The sequence below is a fragment of the Scyliorhinus torazame genome, chromosome 10, assembly GCF_047496885.1.
Source record: "Scyliorhinus torazame isolate Kashiwa2021f chromosome 10, sScyTor2.1, whole genome shotgun sequence".
NCBI lineage: Eukaryota > Metazoa > Chordata > Chondrichthyes > Carcharhiniformes > Scyliorhinidae > Scyliorhinus > Scyliorhinus torazame.
In genome coordinates this window covers 79,725,938-79,743,630 of record NC_092716.1, presented here as the reverse complement: position 1 = coordinate 79,743,630, position 17,693 = coordinate 79,725,938, and the positions used below count along the sequence as shown (strand labels likewise).

The 17,693-nt window shown below is 43.1% G+C and overlaps 1 protein-coding gene across 2 annotated transcripts in view; it reads right to left on the bottom strand.

The window, feature by feature from the left end:
• galr1b (galanin receptor 1b) overlaps nt 1–13,321 on the bottom strand; it is a 196,741-nt gene extending 183,420 nt beyond the window's left edge. Inside the window, exons 1-2 of one of the 2 annotated variants that reach the window (XM_072518282.1) lie at nt 12,494–13,321; nt 11,826–11,891 (exon numbers count right to left, since the gene is read on the bottom strand). In XM_072518282.1, the coding sequence (XP_072374383.1) occupies nt 11,826–11,891; nt 12,494–13,153 (726 nt within the window). In that variant the 5' untranslated portion in view covers nt 13,154–13,321. The remainder of the gene's footprint in view (nt 1–11,825; nt 11,892–12,493) is intronic. The other variant, XM_072518288.1, reaches the window with a different exon arrangement.
• Nucleotides 13,322–17,693: the final 4,372 nt, after the last annotated feature.

Below are 17,693 nucleotides of genomic sequence, written 5' to 3'. Positions count from 1 at the left end.
TAGTTGTGTTGACGCTGGAGCGGTAATCCAGAGACCCAAGATCATTTTCCGGGGACGTGGGTTTAAATTTGGTGAAATTTGAATTCAACAAAAACATGGAATTAAAAAGTCTAATGATGACCATTACACCATTGTTGATTGTTGTAAAATCCTTATGGGTCACTATTGTCATTTAGGGAAAGAAATCTCCCATCCTTACCTGGTCTGGCCCACATTTGACTCCAGACCCACAGCAATGTAGTTGACTCTTAACTGTCCTCTGAAATAGCCGAGCTCGGTTCAAGGGCAATTAGGGATGGGCAACAAATGTTGGCCCTGCCAGCGACGCCCACACCCCATCAAAGTATTATAAAAAGCTCTCTCCACCACCATGACTGCAGTGTGTACTATCCACAGAATGTACTCATCGAGTCTCCTTTCAACAGCACTTCCCAGACTGCTGTCCTCAACTACCTAGAAGGACAGGGGCAGCAGATGCATGGGAACACTCCTGCAAGGTCCCCATTAAATCTCACACCATCCCAAGTTGGAAATGTGAAGCCTTCATTGTCATTTGATCAAACTCCTGGTACTCCCTACCAAAGAGCATCCATTGTGAGTGTACCTTTATCACACTGGCTCTCAAAGTGTGGCCTGCAAACCACAGTGGTCTGTAAGGGTGCTCCAGGTAGTCCACAGGTTCATCCGACATGCTGGTCATTGAGGAGAAATGCCACAAGTGAGACCATACAAGAAAACAGGCCCGTGATGTCACACAACCTTAACACTGCCCAAGTTATGCAGGAATGACAATGTAATTTTATAAGCAAGATTTATGTTTCTGAGATTGGATTGTTCACACTTGTGAGGCTGAAAACAAACAAGAGGAATTGGCCGAATGTTGAGCCTGACATGAGAGTGCTGCTGTCCAGCTCGGAACCAGATATCACCTCATTGATGTCTCATCATAAGCAGTTCCATTCTTCCCACTAATTCCGATGCGATGTTTTGCAGTGGCAAGTGAAAGCTGGTGGGATGGGGCTGGTTCATGGTCTTTTGCCCCGCCTAAGGGGCCCGTGGATGAATATGTTTGAGAACCACCGCTTTAACACATGAACTTCTCAAGGACAATTAATGAGGAGTAATAAATGCTGGCCTAGTCAATGACGCCTATATCGAAGAATGTATTTTCTAAAAATGTAGGGAGCCCAAAATTAAAGCTTTGTATGGGAGCCCCACAAAACATCATCCATCCCGGTAGAGGACAAGCACATGACCAGCTCTCAGGTCTCCACCAATACTCTGCACTGTTTGATTGGAATTGGAGGACGTGTCTTTTTCAGACTGCCCTTCGATTCCTGCCGCCTGCTGCAAGGCAGCTGAAATAACCAGTGGAATAATGGAAATAGCTGTGTTTCCCCCTTCCTTGTATTCTTTACTCTTCCAACACTTTCATCTTTTATATAATGCTCAATTTCTCTATTACAGTTGACATTTTTAAACAGACCTACTGTACTCTGATTGTGATCATAAAATCTAACAGCTTCTGATTAGTTCTTTCAATGTTGTAAGATCTTGAAAGGCTGCTTAGCAAACTTTATGCATCAGGTCTGAGGAGCAGAATTAATTTGTTTCACAAAACACTTTAATCAGGCCAACCTATTGAATAAAATAGCAGTATTTGTTCCATGCTAATGGAACTGTTAGCACTGCTGCCTCACAGGGACCCGAGTTCAATTTCAGCCTTGGGCGACTGTCTGTGTGGAGTTTGCACTTTCGCCCCTGTCTGCATGGGTTTCCTCGGGTGCTTTGGTTTTTTTCCACAGTCCAAAGATGTGCAGATTAAGTGGATTGGCCATGCTAAATTTCCCTTAAGTGTCCAAATGGTTGGGTGGGTTTGCTGGGTGATAAAGATTGGTAGGGTGCTCTTTCAGAGAGTCGGTGCAGACGTGGTGGGCCGAATGGCCTCCTTCTGCACTGTAGAGATTCTACGATCCTAATCTCCTGGTGTGTCAATAAACTGCCTTACAGGGGGCTTGATCCTTGGTCAAAATCAATATTGGTAGAATCAACAGAGACTGAACCAGACTCTTCGTAACCTTGGTGTTATATATGACCCCGAGATGAACCTCTGCCTACATAATTGCACCATATAAAGGCCACCTATTTCCACCTCAACAGGTGAAGAGGTTTAGGGATGGACTGGTGGAGCAATTAAAATTAGGGGTGCTGAAGAAGCCAAAATTAGATGAGATGAGCGCAAACATTTCAGAGTGTTGTGGAGCTGGAAGATAGGGTGCGGTCCACCTCTGTAATATTGCCCGACCCTCACCACTGTCTTACTCTGTAGACTGGACTATTCCATTATGACCAGCCTGCCACATACTACCCTCTGTATAACATGTGGTCACCCAAAACATTATTTACCCAAAATGTAGGCAGACATCAGATGATATTAATGAAATGATAGATATCAAATCCTGACTACAGGAGATTTCAGTGCAGCAAGTCAGTTCAGTCCCATGGCCACTCTCTCATGATAGAATCTCTCAGTTCAGAGAATGCAACATTGGTATACCTGTTAGATATTTGCTGAGTATGATAAAACAGACCGACTAATTACTCATTCCTTCACCAGTTTCAGACCATCAAAACTCATGTTCTTTGGTTGTTTTGAGGATTCCCTTTTCCCCATTGATTTACTTCCCATATTCCATCCCTTAACATCATTCTTAGTTTTGAATAGCTGGGAAGTTGGGCAGAACTCCAGCGAAAGATGCAAGATTAATGATCAGGAATAACATCCCTTTCTAATAGTTCAAAACAATTACATTCTGCAGCATCTTCAGCAGCTCACTGCCGGCGTAAAATCTTTTACCTGCAGTCTGACTTCTCAATCTGACTATTCACTGGCAAGGTCATCATTTGTTGCCCATCCCTAATTGCCGTTGAACTGAGTGCCTTGCTAGACCAGGGCAGTTAAGCATCCACCACGTTGCCGTGGACCTGGAGTTACATGTCGGCCAGTCCAGGTAGTGATGGCAGATTTTCTTCGGTTTCTTACTGAACCAGATGGGTTTTTGCGACACTTCAAAAATGTACTTCATTGTTTGTAAAAGTGTTTGGGGATGTTGTCCAATTGGTGAGCTGGGGCCATGATTGTCACCTGTAGCTCAGCTGTGATATCCTAATGAGGCTAGCATGGTCATGGTCCTTTCACCAGCCTCATTAGGCCAGTGGGTTCAACTTCATTCAGACACAAGCCAATTTCCAAGCCCAGGAATCTGTATCCTAGCCAGCCACTAGCTGCTTCAGCACAACATGCTTCTAATGGACTGTGTCCAGTTCCCAGCAATGATTTTTTTTTGAGCACAAATAGGTGGAATGAAGAGAACATTTCCTAATCTATGTACCTGGTACCTCATACCGTACTGGCATAGAGTGATTATTTTATTCAGTACTCATTAACAAAAACTCTGCTGCTTAGGGTAGTAATTGGATGATTAAAAATTACAACAGGAAAGGGCATTTTAAGAACTGCAAACCTCGAGTGGCTGCATTCTTGTGTTATCAGATTTGTTTTCATTCCAGTTTCTGCCATGGGAAATAAATATTGTTGGAGCCCACAGTTGCATATATGGTTCAGGTTCAATTAAAAATCTAAAGCCTTATAGTTATTGATGGAAACATGTGGGCAAATAAATGCTCCAGTAAACACAACCTGTGGCAAAAAAATCATTGACAACATCCCACTATAAACACTTGGCTGCACAAATCTTTTGCAGCAGCACGTATCCACTCAGAATTCCACTAAAATGGCAACATACTGACTTCACAATGATTTACCAATTTGTCAATTTTATTTGATTGTTTTTTGGTTTGTTACTTGGCCAAGGTAGAATTGAGATAATATCAGTACACACTTGGAAAATGTACGCAAGGGGAACAGAGGAGAAAATGGATGACAGGTATTTATGGACTGGACGCAGTTGACCCATGCAGAATGTGTAAGGCGACCTCAGGATAGACAGAGGTGGAGATCCATAGCCGTTAACCTTCTGGGACGAAGGTGACACCAAACAAACAAACAAGTAAACATACTTCAGTTAGACAGAGTAATGCATATTTTGCCACACTGTTGAAAATACTGATTTTACTCCAACACAAATTTTTACACAGATTTAATTTTCTGGAGAATGTGCAATGGTTGCTTATGCCATAGCTCAGTTTCATTTATCTACATTTGGGAACTACCTTAAAGGGAAAGAAAGCATGAGAAAGAAAGATGAATTCAAGGAAGTTATTGAGAACATTTATAAAACACTGCTTCAGCCCCAACTAGAGTACTGTGTCTAAATCTGGGAACCACAGAGGATGTGAAAGCATTAGAAAGGGTGAAGAAACGATTTAAAACAATGGTTCCAAAACGAGGGACTTTAAATGACAAGAGGATAGAATAGAGAAGGTGGGAGGGTGGTCGTTCTCGTCAGAGAAAAGAAGGCTGAGAGGAGATTAGTTCGAGAGGCCTACAAAATCATGAGGCCTGAAGGTATAGAAAGAAAATATTCTTTCTGCTGGAAGGGTTGAAGGATCACCCACATTGATTTGTGGATGGCGGGACTGACATATGAGGAATGATTGAGTCCGTTAGGATTATATTCGCTGGAGTTCAGAAGAATGAGGAGGGATTTCACTGAAACGTTTAAAATTCTGACAGGACTCGACAGTGTAGATGCAGAAAGGATGTTCCCGATAGTGGGTGTGTCCAGACCCAGGGGTAACAGTCTGAGTATACAGGGTAGACCATTTAGGAATGAGATTAAGAGAACTTTCTTCACCCAGAGAATGGTGAGCCTGCTACTACAGAAATTAGTTGAGGTGAAAACATATATGTTTTTAAGAAGGAGTAAGATACAGCTCTTGGAGTGAAAGGGTTCAAAGGATATGGGAGAAAGGCAGGAACAGGCTATTGAGTTGGATGATCAGTCATGATCATAATAAATGGCGGAGCAGGCTAGAAGGGCTGAATTGCCTACTCCTGCTCCTATTTTCTATGTTCCTATGAATAACTGCAAAACTTGGTTCCAGAGCTACAATATTCCAATGGGAAAGAATGCATTGCAGCTCATAGAAATGTAATTCTATTAGGGATACCTTGATTGGACAGAATGTGATGGTATAGGTATAGGTATTGTCACTGGATTAGTATTCCAGAAACACAGGTTAATGTTCTTGGGACCTGGGTTTGAATCCCACCATGGCAAATAAAAATCTGAAATTATGAAATCCAACGATGATCACAAAATCATTGCCAGATTGACCCATCTGGTTCACTAATGCCCTATAGGGAAGGAAATCTTCTGTCCTTATCTGGTCTGGCCGACATGTGACTCTAGACCCACAGCAATGTGGTTGCCTCTTAAATGCCCTCTGAACAAGGACAATTAGGGATGGGCAATAAATGTTGGCTTTGATTCCATGAACAACAAAAAAAGAATCAGAGCATGATACTGCACAGAAGGAGGCCACTCATTCCATCCTGCTATCCAATTAGTCCCACCCTCCTGCTCCTTCCCCATAACCATTTTTTTCAAAAAGCCACAAAACTTGTAAACATTGATGCTCAGATGAACTACAAATAGTTCGGGATCCTCTTGAAAGGAGCGACCACAATATGGTGGAATTTAAAATACAGTTGGAGGATGACAAGGTAAAATCAAACACTAGTGTTTTGTGCTTAAACAAAGGCGATTACAATGGGATGAGAGAAGAACTAGCTAAGGTAGACTGGGAGCAAAGACTTCATGGTGAAGCAGTTGAGGAACAGTGGAGAAGCTTCCGAGCGATCTTTCACAGTGTTCAGAAAAGGTTCATACCGACAAAAAAGAAAGACGGTAGAAAGGGGAAAAATCGACCGTGGATATCTAAGGAGGTGAGGAAGAGTATCAAATTGAAGGAAAAAACATACAAAGTGGCAAAAATTAGTGGGAGACTAGAGGGCTGGGAAGTCTTTAGGGGACAACAGAAAGCTACTAAAAAAGCCATAAAGAAGAGTAAGGTAGACTATGAAAATAAACTTGCTCAGAACATAAAAGCAGATAGTAAAAGCTTCTACAAATATATAAGACAAAAAAGAGTGGCTAAGGTAAATATTGGTCCTTTGGAAGATGAGGAGGGAGATTTAATAATAGGAGATGGGGAAATGGCTGAGGAGCTGAACAGGTTTTTTGGGTCAGTCTTCACAGTGGAGGACACAAATAGCATGCCAGTGACTGATGGAAATAAAGATATGATAGGTGAGGACCTTGAGATGATTGTAATCACTAAGGAGGCAGTATTGGGCAAGCTAATGGGGCTAAAGGTAGACAAGTCTCCTGGCCCTGATGGGATGCATCCCAGAGTGTTAAAAGAGATGGCTAGGGAAATTGTAAACGCACTAGTGATAATTTATCAAAATTCACTAGACTCTGGGGTGGTCCCAGAGGATTGGAAAGTAGCAAACGTGACACCACTGTTTAAAAAAGGAGGTTGGCAGAAAGCGGGTAATTATACGCCGGTAAACTTAACTTCGGTTGTAGGGAAAATGCTGGGATCTATCATGAAGGATACCTGGAGGGTAATTGTCCCATTGGGCAGACGCAGCATGGGTTCACAAAGGGTAGGTCGTGTCTAATTTGGTAGAATTTTTTGAGGACGTTACCAGTGCAGTAGATAACGGGGAGCCAATGGATGTGGTATATCTGGATTTCCAGAAAGCTTTTGACAAGGTGCCACACAAAAGGTTGCTGCATAAACTAAACATGCATGGCATTGAGGGTAAAGTGGTATCATGGGTAGAGGATTGGTTAACTAACAGAAAGCAGAGAGTGGGGATAAATGGGTGTTTCTCTGGTTGGCAACCTGTGACTAGTGGGGTCCCTCAAGGATCAGTGTTGGGCCCGCAGTTGTTCACAATTTACATAGACGATTTGGAGTTGGGGACCAAGTGCAATGTGTCAAAGTTTGCAGACGACACTAAGATGAGTGGTAAAGCAAAAAGTGCAGAGGATACCGGAAGTCTGCAGAAGGATTTGGATAGGTTAGATGAATGGGCTAGGGTCTGGCAGATGGAATTCAATGTTGCCAAGTGTGAGGCTATCCATTTTGGGAGGAATAACAGCAGAATGGATTATTATTTAAACGGTAAGATGTTAAAACATGCTGCTGTGCAGAGGGACCTGAGTGTGCTGGTGCACAAGTCGCAAAAAGTTGGTGTGCAGGTGCAACAGGTGATTAAGAAGGCTAATCGAGTTTTGTCTTTCTTTGCTAGAGGGATGGAGCTCAAGACTAGGGAGGTTATGCTGCAATTGTATAGGGTGTTGGTGAGGCCGCATCTGGAGTATTGTGTTCAGTTTTGGTCTCCTTACCTGAGAAAGGACATATTGGCACTGGAGGGAGTGCAGAGGAGATTCACTAGGTTGATCCCAGAGTTGAGGGGATTAGATTACGATGAGAGGTTGAGTAGACTGGGACTGTACTCATTGGAGTTTAGAAGGATGCGGGGTGAATCTTATTGAAACATATAAAATTATGAAGGGAATAGATAGGATAGATGCAGGCAGGTTGTTTCCACTGGTCGGGGAAAGCAGAACTAGGGGGCATAGCCTCAAAATAAGGGGATGTAGATTTAGGACGGAGTGTAGGAGGAACTTCTTCACCCAAAGGGTTGTGAATCTCTGGAATTCCTTGCCCAGTGAAGCAGTTGAGGCTCCTTCTTTAAACGTTTTTAAGAAAAAGATAGATACCTTTCTAAAGAATAAAGGGATTCGGGGATATGGTGTACGGGCCGGAGAGTGGAGCTGAGTCCACAAAGATCAGCCATGATCTCATTAAATGGCGGAGCAGGCTCGAGGGGCCAGATGGCCTACTCCTGTTCCTAGTTCTTATGTTCTTATGAAGGTAAATAGTTGGCTTTAATTGCAAGAAGAATGGACTACAAGAATAAATGACTCTTAGTACAATTGTACAAAGCTTTGGTGAAACCACAACTTGAGTACTGGGCATAATTGGTCTCCATATTTACCCAGCCTCCCTGAACAGGCGCCGGAATGTGGCGACTAGGGGTTTTTCACAGTAACTTCATTTGAAGCCGACTTGTGACAATAAGCGATTTTCATTTCATTTCATGTACAACAGTGAAGGTTTACTGGATGAAAGTTGCCTGTGATGAGAGGCTGAGTAAATTGGACCTTTGCTCTCCAGGGCTTAGAAGAAAGAGACGTGATATCATTGAAACATACATGAGGGAGAACAGGATAAACATAAAGGTTATTTCCCTCAGCTGAAGAAACTAGAACATGGGGGCCCAGCCTCAGGATAAGGGGATGATCATTTTGGACTGAGATGTAATAATAATAATCTTTATTAGTGTCACAAGTAGGCTTACATTAACACTGCAATGAAGTTACTGTGAAAATCCCCTAGTCACCACACTCCGGCGCCTGTTCGGGTACACTGAGGGAGAATTCAGAATGTCCAAATCACCAAACAAGCACGTCTTTCGGGACTTGTGGGAGGAAACTGGAGCACCTGGAGGAAACCCACACAGACACGGGGAGAATGTGCAGACTCCACACAGACAATCACTCAAGCCAGGAATCAAACCCGGGTCACTCAGGGTTACGAATCTTTGGAATTCTCCAAGGTGCTGTGGATGGACCATCATTGAATACATTTAAGGCTCAGATAGACAGACTTTAGGTCTCTCAGAAAATCAAAGGATAAGGGGAGCACACCAGAAAGTGGAGTTGAGGCTGAAGATCAGCCATGATCTTATTGAATGGCAGATTAGACATGATGGGCTAGATGGTCATGGCAGCTCTTATTTCTTATGCTCTTATGTTTTATGCTCTTATGTCTTTCTGACTATACAGGTAAATGTTTGACTGCTTTCCTGCTTGCATGGGGATGATTGATTTCATGAAATAAAGTTTAAGAAAATAAATGGTTAACAAGATATATTTTAATAGTTTAAGCTTAATATTTATAAGGCAAGTTTGTCTTCAGTATCACAATTACATCATTGCTGTCTGAATTACCATTATGATTCTGCAAACAGCAATTCTGCTCCAAATCTGGCATCAGCTCATTGAATGCAACTATTAAACTATCAAATGTAATTGTACTGAGTTCACAAATGTTGTATAAAATACCATTTAATTTCTTTGTAGTAAACTGCATTTTGCTGAAGTATTTGCAAACACGAAACATAAACTCCATATTAGATGCAGAGAGAATTTCAGCAACAGCACTATATTGAAATTCACCCCTCGGGACATCAATTCCAGATGTGAAGTAAACAAGATCATTTTACGTTTCAGGGGCCAATTAAAATAAAATGGATTTATAAGCAGACCTGAGATGAATGTGGCAAAAATGGATTTGACATTTTCAGTCCCGAAAGATGACTCCTTATATGTAGTGTTACTCTGTTGAAAAGATTGTTAAATGCAAACACAAAAGAAAAAATTCATGTTTTTGGCTGAGATCTATCAGAAATCTGTAACCCTAGCTGCTAACCTCTGGGTCTCTCCTTGCGGCACTAAGCCTCTTTCTCTTTCCAGCTGCACAGGTTCCAAAACCAAGCACATAGACCATAAGCGAAGAGGATGACAAAAGGAAATATGAAGAGGTTAGGAAAGAAATTAATTTTAAAAATGTAAGAAAGCAAAGAGGAACTACAAAATTAAATCATCAAGGAATAGAGAGAGAAGAAAGGTAAAGTATTCCACAGACTCATTAACAAGCAAAGGAAAAATCAGGATAGGGATATTGTCCAATAAGAGATGCACATGATCAACTCATAGGTAATGGCAGCAAAAGGGCACAAATGTTGAAGAGTTAGTTTGCCTCTGTATTTACCAGGGAGGCAAACAAGGTGGAATCATGAAGTATATCATTTAAAATGAAAAGTGCAAGATATTTAATAAACTTGGAGAAGATATTCTACATTTTTTGCAACCCATTACATGCAGCAGGCAAAATCATCTGGGAATACAATTGTGCAGTGTTAGAACAATATTTTACATAAACTTTACAGCATAAAAACAGGCTATTTGGCCCAAATAGTTTGTGCAGGCATTTATGCTCAATCTGAGCCTCCACACTCCCTCTCCATCTAATAATTACATCAGCATTTCCACCCATCTTTCTCATATTCTTATCTAGAAGCTCCTTAAATGCATATTATTTATCTCAACTGCTCCTTGTGATAATATGTTCCACGTACTTACAATTCTCTGGGTAAAGAGATTCTCCTGAATTCCCTGTGGATTTCTGAGTAACTATCTTATACTTGTGGATCTTAATTCTAGTCTTGCCTGCATGTGGGTATTTCTCTATGTCTACCTGACAAACCTTTCCATCATTTTAAAAAGCTACATTAAGTCTCCCCTCATTCTTCCCAATTTTAGATCAAACAGCCCAAGTATCTTCATCCTTTTCTAAAAGATTTAACCTCTCAGTTCCAGTATCATCTGTGTTAAGTATCTTCTGTACCTCTTCCAAAGCACCTATATCCTTTTTCATAATCTGAAGACCAACAGTTTGCAGAGTACTCTAAGTGTGGTCTAACCGAGATTCAATACAATTTTAACATAACTGCTCTGCTTTCCCATTCCATCCCTTTAGAAACCAACCTCAAATGTTTCATTTTATTTTTAATGGTTGCTTTAACCTGCATCTTTTAATTATTTTATGTATATGTACCATTGGATCCCTTCCTGCCCCAAGCCCATATATACAGCCCCTTACTTTCCAAGCAGTGTGTGGCCTTCCAATTATTCCTACCAAAATGTGGCATCTCATACTTACATATATGCAAATTAATTTGCAAGTATATTATTGTCTCCTCGCATTCCTTTGCAATAATTATTTTATTGTGGGGCAGGGTGCTTTGCTTAAAATGTGCTGGAACTTAGGGCAGCACGGTGGTGCAGTGGATAGCACTGGGACTACAGCGCTGAGGACCTGGGTTTGAATCCTGGGTCACTGTCAGTGTGGAGTTTGCACATTCTCCCCATGTCTGCGTGGGTTTCACCCCCACAACCCAAAAGATGTGCAGGTTAGGTGGATTGGCCTTGCTAAATTGTCCCTTAATTGAAAAAAAAAGTATGCTGGAACTTTAAGATCTGCATTTTCATTGCTGAAACCTAGCAGACTCTGCTCAACCAATGTCAACAAAAGACAAACCATTATTTTGTTCTGTTTTACCTCAACTTTCAATTTTAACATAATTTACTTATATTTATCTTCACTCTACATAATATAGTGTACTAGAGTACGGCTCCATTCTTACTTGGACAAAGAAGCTTTACACAACAGTTATGTAAGTATTTGAAGGGAAATTAAGGGAGAATATGTAATCTGTTGAGACATTTGAATGGATTTTTTTCTATGGTGCTAATAATACCAATACTGGACCATAGGTTGACTAATAGCTCTGGGACTAGATTTTCACTGAGTCAGAGTCAACACTTTCCTTTTTAGTCATTCATGGGACATGGGCGCTGTTCACCAAACCTCATCCCTAATTGTCCTGGAGACGGTGACTGTGAATCGCCTGCTTAAACTAACGCATTCCCTTTGGGGAACGCGCTCCCACGGGGCTGCTGCTGAGGAGGAAATTCCAGGATTTTAACCTAACTTTCAAGAAGTCATTGGTTTCTCTGCGGCTGTCTGTTCCTCCGACCAGGAGGGTAGCTGAGGGCTGCCGCGGAGTAGGCGGGAAAGCAGCACCGACAATCTAGTGTGAGTGGAGAGAGAGCAGTGAAGGGACTGCTTTTTTACAGAATGTGTTGCATTCTTACCTTCTTCTTGGATCGTTTCGATTTCTTTGACATGTTCCTCACTTTCTTGTGGAGGTGAAACAGCACCTGGAAAAGTGGTGGTGGGGGGGGGGGGGGGGGGGTAGAAAGATCGAAACATAGCCGTGAAAAGCCAGGAAGATCACCTTTGGTTTTTTTCCAACTGATAAACCCATGACAGACTGGTGAAATCCAGCAGTGTGAAGCGGATGAACTTGGGCACAGCTTCAAACCGAGACAAATGCCTGCCTTTGCTCAGTTTTAAGCGGGATTTAGTTATATATTTCCAGGTTCTATCGGGGTCACAACACAGCAGCTCCCGCCCAACAGAGAGGGACGACCCCAGCAGGTGGACTGCGTGTAAACCCCTGTCACACATCACTTACTGTACAACAAGCCGTGCCCACATTTTATCATCTCACACTTTGGAATCGTGTTAAGAGTTCGCGGACTTAAACTTAAGTAAAGCTTAATAATTCACCCGTTACATGCCGCTGAGAGAAAAATAGCTTTATATCGAGGCAATAATTAATACATCAGGTTATTCGCACGGAATGTTAAATTACACCCTCTGTTTAACTAGTGTTGCCTTTTCCAGCTCCACCGTCTGAAGAATTAGCTTCTGCTCAGGGGCCAAGTTGGACTTTAACTCCACAGAAAGGTTATCCTACCTTGGCATAGCAACAGCAGATCAGCAGCAGAGGCAGCAGGTAGCCAATGATCACGATGGTGACCTTGTAGACCTGCTTCAGAGTGTCTTCCTCCCAAACCTCCCAGCAGAAGGAGCAGTTGGGAGCCCGGTGGTAGCCGCTCACCAGGGTCTGGTGCCGGGCCACCGGCAGGGCGGTGAGCAGAGACAGCGTCCAGGTGCCGGCCACGGCCACCGAGGCGTTCCTCCTGTTGCGGTTGCAGGGGGGCCGCTTGGAGTGGACCACCGCGATGTACCTGTCCACCGACATGGTGACTAGGGTGAAGATGCTGACCAGCATGGTGACGGTGAAGGAGTAGTGCACCAACTTGCAGAGAAGGGCGCCGAAGATCCACTCGGGCAGCGAGTAGATGGTGGCTTGGAAGGGGACGCAGAGCAGGAGGAAGGAGAGATCGGCCACGCTGAGGTTGAGGATGAAGATGTTGGTGGTGCTGCGTGCTCTCTTCGCCTTGGTGCGCCCTAGCACCACTATCACCAGCGCGTTGCCCGCCATGCCCAGCAGGAATATCAACCCGAAGGCAACCGGCACCATCACCACCTCTGGTCCGTCCGATGTCTCAATGGAGCAGGCGTTTGCCCAGGAGCCGCTCTCATTGCCGGGGCTGAGCGTGTCTGTGTCCATCCTCACTCTCTGACCCGCCTGGAGACACTGCTGGATGCAGCCACTTGCTCACATCCCTGTGAGTGAGATCCAAAGAGTTGCCTTTTTCCCTCCTCCTGCCCCCTGTAGTGACTGGGTGTCACTCAACAGCTGATCGCAGCAGCACACCATGAAGCAAAGGGCACTTACTCTGCCAGCTTATCTCAAACTCCAATCGCTCAGCTGTCACCTTAAAGAAGCCTGGTGTTGTAAGACTTCGTACCTTAAAGAAGGACTGCTTACAATGACTCCCCTCCCCCAAAACACAACCAAAGGGTTGAGACGGTCAGACACGCTTCGAAATACAGGTCTTCATCCACTGGGCACTTAAACACCAATTCGTGAAATTCAATCCATCGACTGAAATTCGCCCCTGGCTATCATCGCTGCGTTTAAGTGAGAACAGAACAGCGACAATAACCTGCTCCAGTCGGTACATTACAACATCATACTAGACTCAATCGACGGATGACCTGTGCTAGGCGCAGATAGACTCGAAAGAGTGCGACCACCTCCACTTGACATTCCACTGCATTCCCATCGCTTAATCCCACCCCCTCACTGCCATCAACAGCCTGGGGGTTGCCATTGACCAGAAACTGACCTGGACCAGCCATAGTAATACTGTGCCTACAAGAGCAGGTTAGAGGCCAATTCTACAGCCGGTATCTCACCTCCTGACTCCCCAAATCCTGTCCACCATTCACAAGGCACAAGTCCGGAGAACAATTATGAAGCATATTTGAAGATTGAGCCAGGCACAAAGGGAGATTAATCCCCGTAAGCCTGGAATACTTTCTGCCTGAAAGTAAATTGAAAGCCCAAACCATTCCAGTCAGGGGTGTGATTGGACACTCTCCACTTGCCTGGATGAGTGCAGCTCCAACAACATTTAGGGAACTTTGCACCACCCAGAACAAAGCAGCCCACTTAATGATGTCAACTCATCCACCATTTACTTGCTCCACCACCGACACACAGTGGCACCAGTGTTTACCAGATGCAACTCCCAAGGTTTCTTTGTCAGCACCTTCCAAAGCCTCACCTTCTACCTCTTTGAAAGACAAGGACATTAGACACATGGCAGCACCACCACCCGTGAGTTCCCCCATCCATTCACACACCATTCTGAATCAGAACTATGTTGCTGTTCCTTCATTCTTGCTGGATCAAAGCTCTGGAACTCACCAACAACACTGTGGGTGTGCCTTCAGCACATAGACTGCTGCAGCCCAAGATCACCATATTATCAAGGGTAATTAGGGTTGGACAATAAATGCTGATGCTGCCAATGACACACCCACCTCAGGAATGAATGATAAAAAGTATGAACACAATATAATTTTCAGCAGTGCGTAATTAAGTACCATGGTTTTTCTTTTGTCTGTCACTGTTCAAGAATATGTATTCGGGATGGGAATCTATCCATACATGAGTGCAAGGGAGAGGTAGGATTCCCACTGAAACATTTTTCTAGAATTGTCAAGTATCTTAACTGTGAGCACCATGGCCAGAATTTTAGGTTGCTCGGGGTGGGTGTCTGCCTGGCCAGCCTGGAAGTGTGTGAAATCATGCTAGAAGGCATTGGACTTGCGTCCTGACATCATTGCACACTTGCGAGATATTTCAGTTGGTGCGTGTGAATCAGAAGCATGGCCACTGACAATTAAATGGTAATTTAGGCCAATTAAGGAGTCAATTAAAAGCAATTTCAAGTGGTCGGTCTACTTTTACACTGTCAGGTGTTTGAATGTGCTGCCGAGAGACAGGTTGTTGCACTTTATCGTCACATTTAATTTGTAAAGGTTTACAGCTCCTGGAGACCAGATGTGATGAATATCAAACTCGTTATATATTATATTTCTAATTGTGACAGTAATGTTATTAAATCCCAAGTTAAAAATACATGCAGGCAGTGTGTCTACTAATGCTGTTATTAAGGTGTAATAAAAGGTGAGGTAATTATTGATTTTAACCAGTTGCTTGTTTACAGAGAGATGGCTAATGGAACAGTTTTATTTGTTGGAAATTCACTAAAGTGTAGTTAAATTGAGGGATGGTGTTTGTCCTAGCTAAGTAGAGCATAAGACATCTTAGTGGGATACAGATGATGTAACTAATGGGAGGAGCCAGGTCTATCTGTAGTTTTGCGATCTGTTATAAGATTTTAAGTTGAACAGCAGTTGCTCTGGGATTGGAGTCTAACAAGACAGAAGGACTTTCACGTTGTTCCTGAAAAGGGTCTTTCTTTCCAAATGTCTGTACAAATAAGCAAGTAACTTGAATGTTAACTTTATTTATAAATGGCATTTGAACTGTATTGGTTTGCTTAATTGGAATTAGTGACAGTCGTGGATCGTAAGTTTCAGCTTTTCCTTTTATTTAAGAACTATTTAACTGGTAATTGTAAAGCAATGTCTTTGATGTTAATGTGGTTAATTCTGTGTTTAAATTAAAGTTTGCTTTAACATAAAGGATATCTATAGGCCAGAATCCGCACTCCTGAGGTAAAGTATCCTTTCCTCACAGTTTTACAAATTAAAAAATGATTTGGGGTTCTCAGCCTGTATTCTGACACAAGTTGGGGCTTTGTCCGGTATCCTAACACAGTACACAGCAGCTGCCCACCTTGAGGGAGAGCATTAGAAGCATCAGTACGCACCCTCCCTTTTCTTTGCATGTCTCCTCTTTCCATCCCATTCAACAATGCTAAGCCATCCCATTTCTCAGCATGTGTTTCATGCTGGCTGCCCGTTAGTTAGCCAATTCGCATGGAACTCTGTTCTGGAGCGATCATGGCCAGAAGGGCATTTCACATCTGCTTCTGGACCTGCCAAGTGCGCACGCCCGATGGGTGCAAAACACAGGCTCACCATTCCCAATGCACCTCTGTTACCTGCAACTAGCCTCAGTTGACTCACAAAATTAACTGCTCCCTGAGGGCAGCTTTTTAATTTAGTTCATCTCAATCACTTTTGTGCTGTTAGGTGCTTGCTTGCTGAGAAATGTGAGAAACAACAAGAATGATCTCCTGACTGCCGGGACTATTAATGTCCATGGAAAGCATGGCAGGCACAGAATAAAGAACACACAATGGCTGTGGTTGTGTTACATTTTGTGTTCCCCTGTCCAAGATGTGCTACATTACGTCCAAACAATGCTCGAGTTCTTAGTCCTACCTCAGGTTTGGATAAGCCTCAGAACCCTTAGATGCACTTTCAACTAAGAAGGCAAAAACTCAGAGAGCAACGTGATCTCTGCAGACAGCTTAAATGCTACTGCAGTTTTTGTAATGGCCATTTTGAAATATCTGTAATGTCCCTTTGATTGGATTGAAGTACCTCAGAGTGCACCAAGATCTTCGTAAAAAACTTGAATAATATTGCACTATGATGGCCATTTCAAAATGCTTTCAATATTCTTTCAGATATTCTACGAATAAAGTATAGTTTTCCAAACAAAGAAGGTTGTTCGCCCAGAATAAGGCCCTCCCCATCAGATCCTTCGTACATGCGCAGAGTCTCACCCTGTCTAAACTTTGCCTTTGAGGTAGCTGTGCTGGGGAGGAGACCATTGTTTGCCTCCTTGTGAAATGTGTCTTTACAAAGAAGGTTTGGATAGAGATGAGGTGTTTTTCGTCAAGGTTCATCCCAAGCAGTTCCGAGACACAAGGCTCTGTACTCCGCGGGCTGTTCCTGACAAATGTGATATAAAATAGTTACTTTAAATATATTAGTTACTGTAATGTAGATGTAGGCAGGTCTAATTCATGTTAGTTCACAGACAAAGGATTTCAGAGATCATGGCAAGGAAGGGGTGTTTAGTGTATGAGGAGAAAAGGATGCTGGGTAACAAGAGGCCAGGGGAAGGAATGAGAAGTGAGCCAATTAGGATGTATGGCCAGGTCAGGAGGGGTATGGAAATCGTGTATGTGAAACTTGATGCCATTTGAATGTGTTTGTAGAGATTTCTTTGTTCTCCAACAGCACTTGATTCTGGAGACCTAGGAGACTGCTTGTGTTCTGGGTTTTTGTGAAACGAGTCAGACTTGCAAGTCGAATAAAAATAACTAATGCTATGCCTACAAATCCATCTCGAGTTTTATTGAGGCCAGACTGACGGGTAAAGAAAGTTATGTTTTGTCATTCCCACCAAGACAAACATCAGTTGTTGCCAGTGGATCATCAACTTGGTGAAAGACGACCAAAACTTGTTGGTCTTCCAAAGCAAAGAGTTGTCCCTGACTGAGTGTTGCAGACTGGCACATTCCAAAGCCCAGGACTATAGCTGAGGGATGCACTAAAGTTTGGGGCAGCTGCCACAGAGGTGCAATGGGGAAAGGTCGCTGGTTACGACCTTTCAGCCACAGTGAACCGAGTGGAGGGGAATTGTATAGAACACCCTGCGGCTGTATGACTCACATTGAATGTAGACAGTGAATATTACATCATCACAATGGTATTGAAGCACATCAGAAGCTGGAAAACTTAACTATCACTTCACTTTCTGGAATGGACATTGT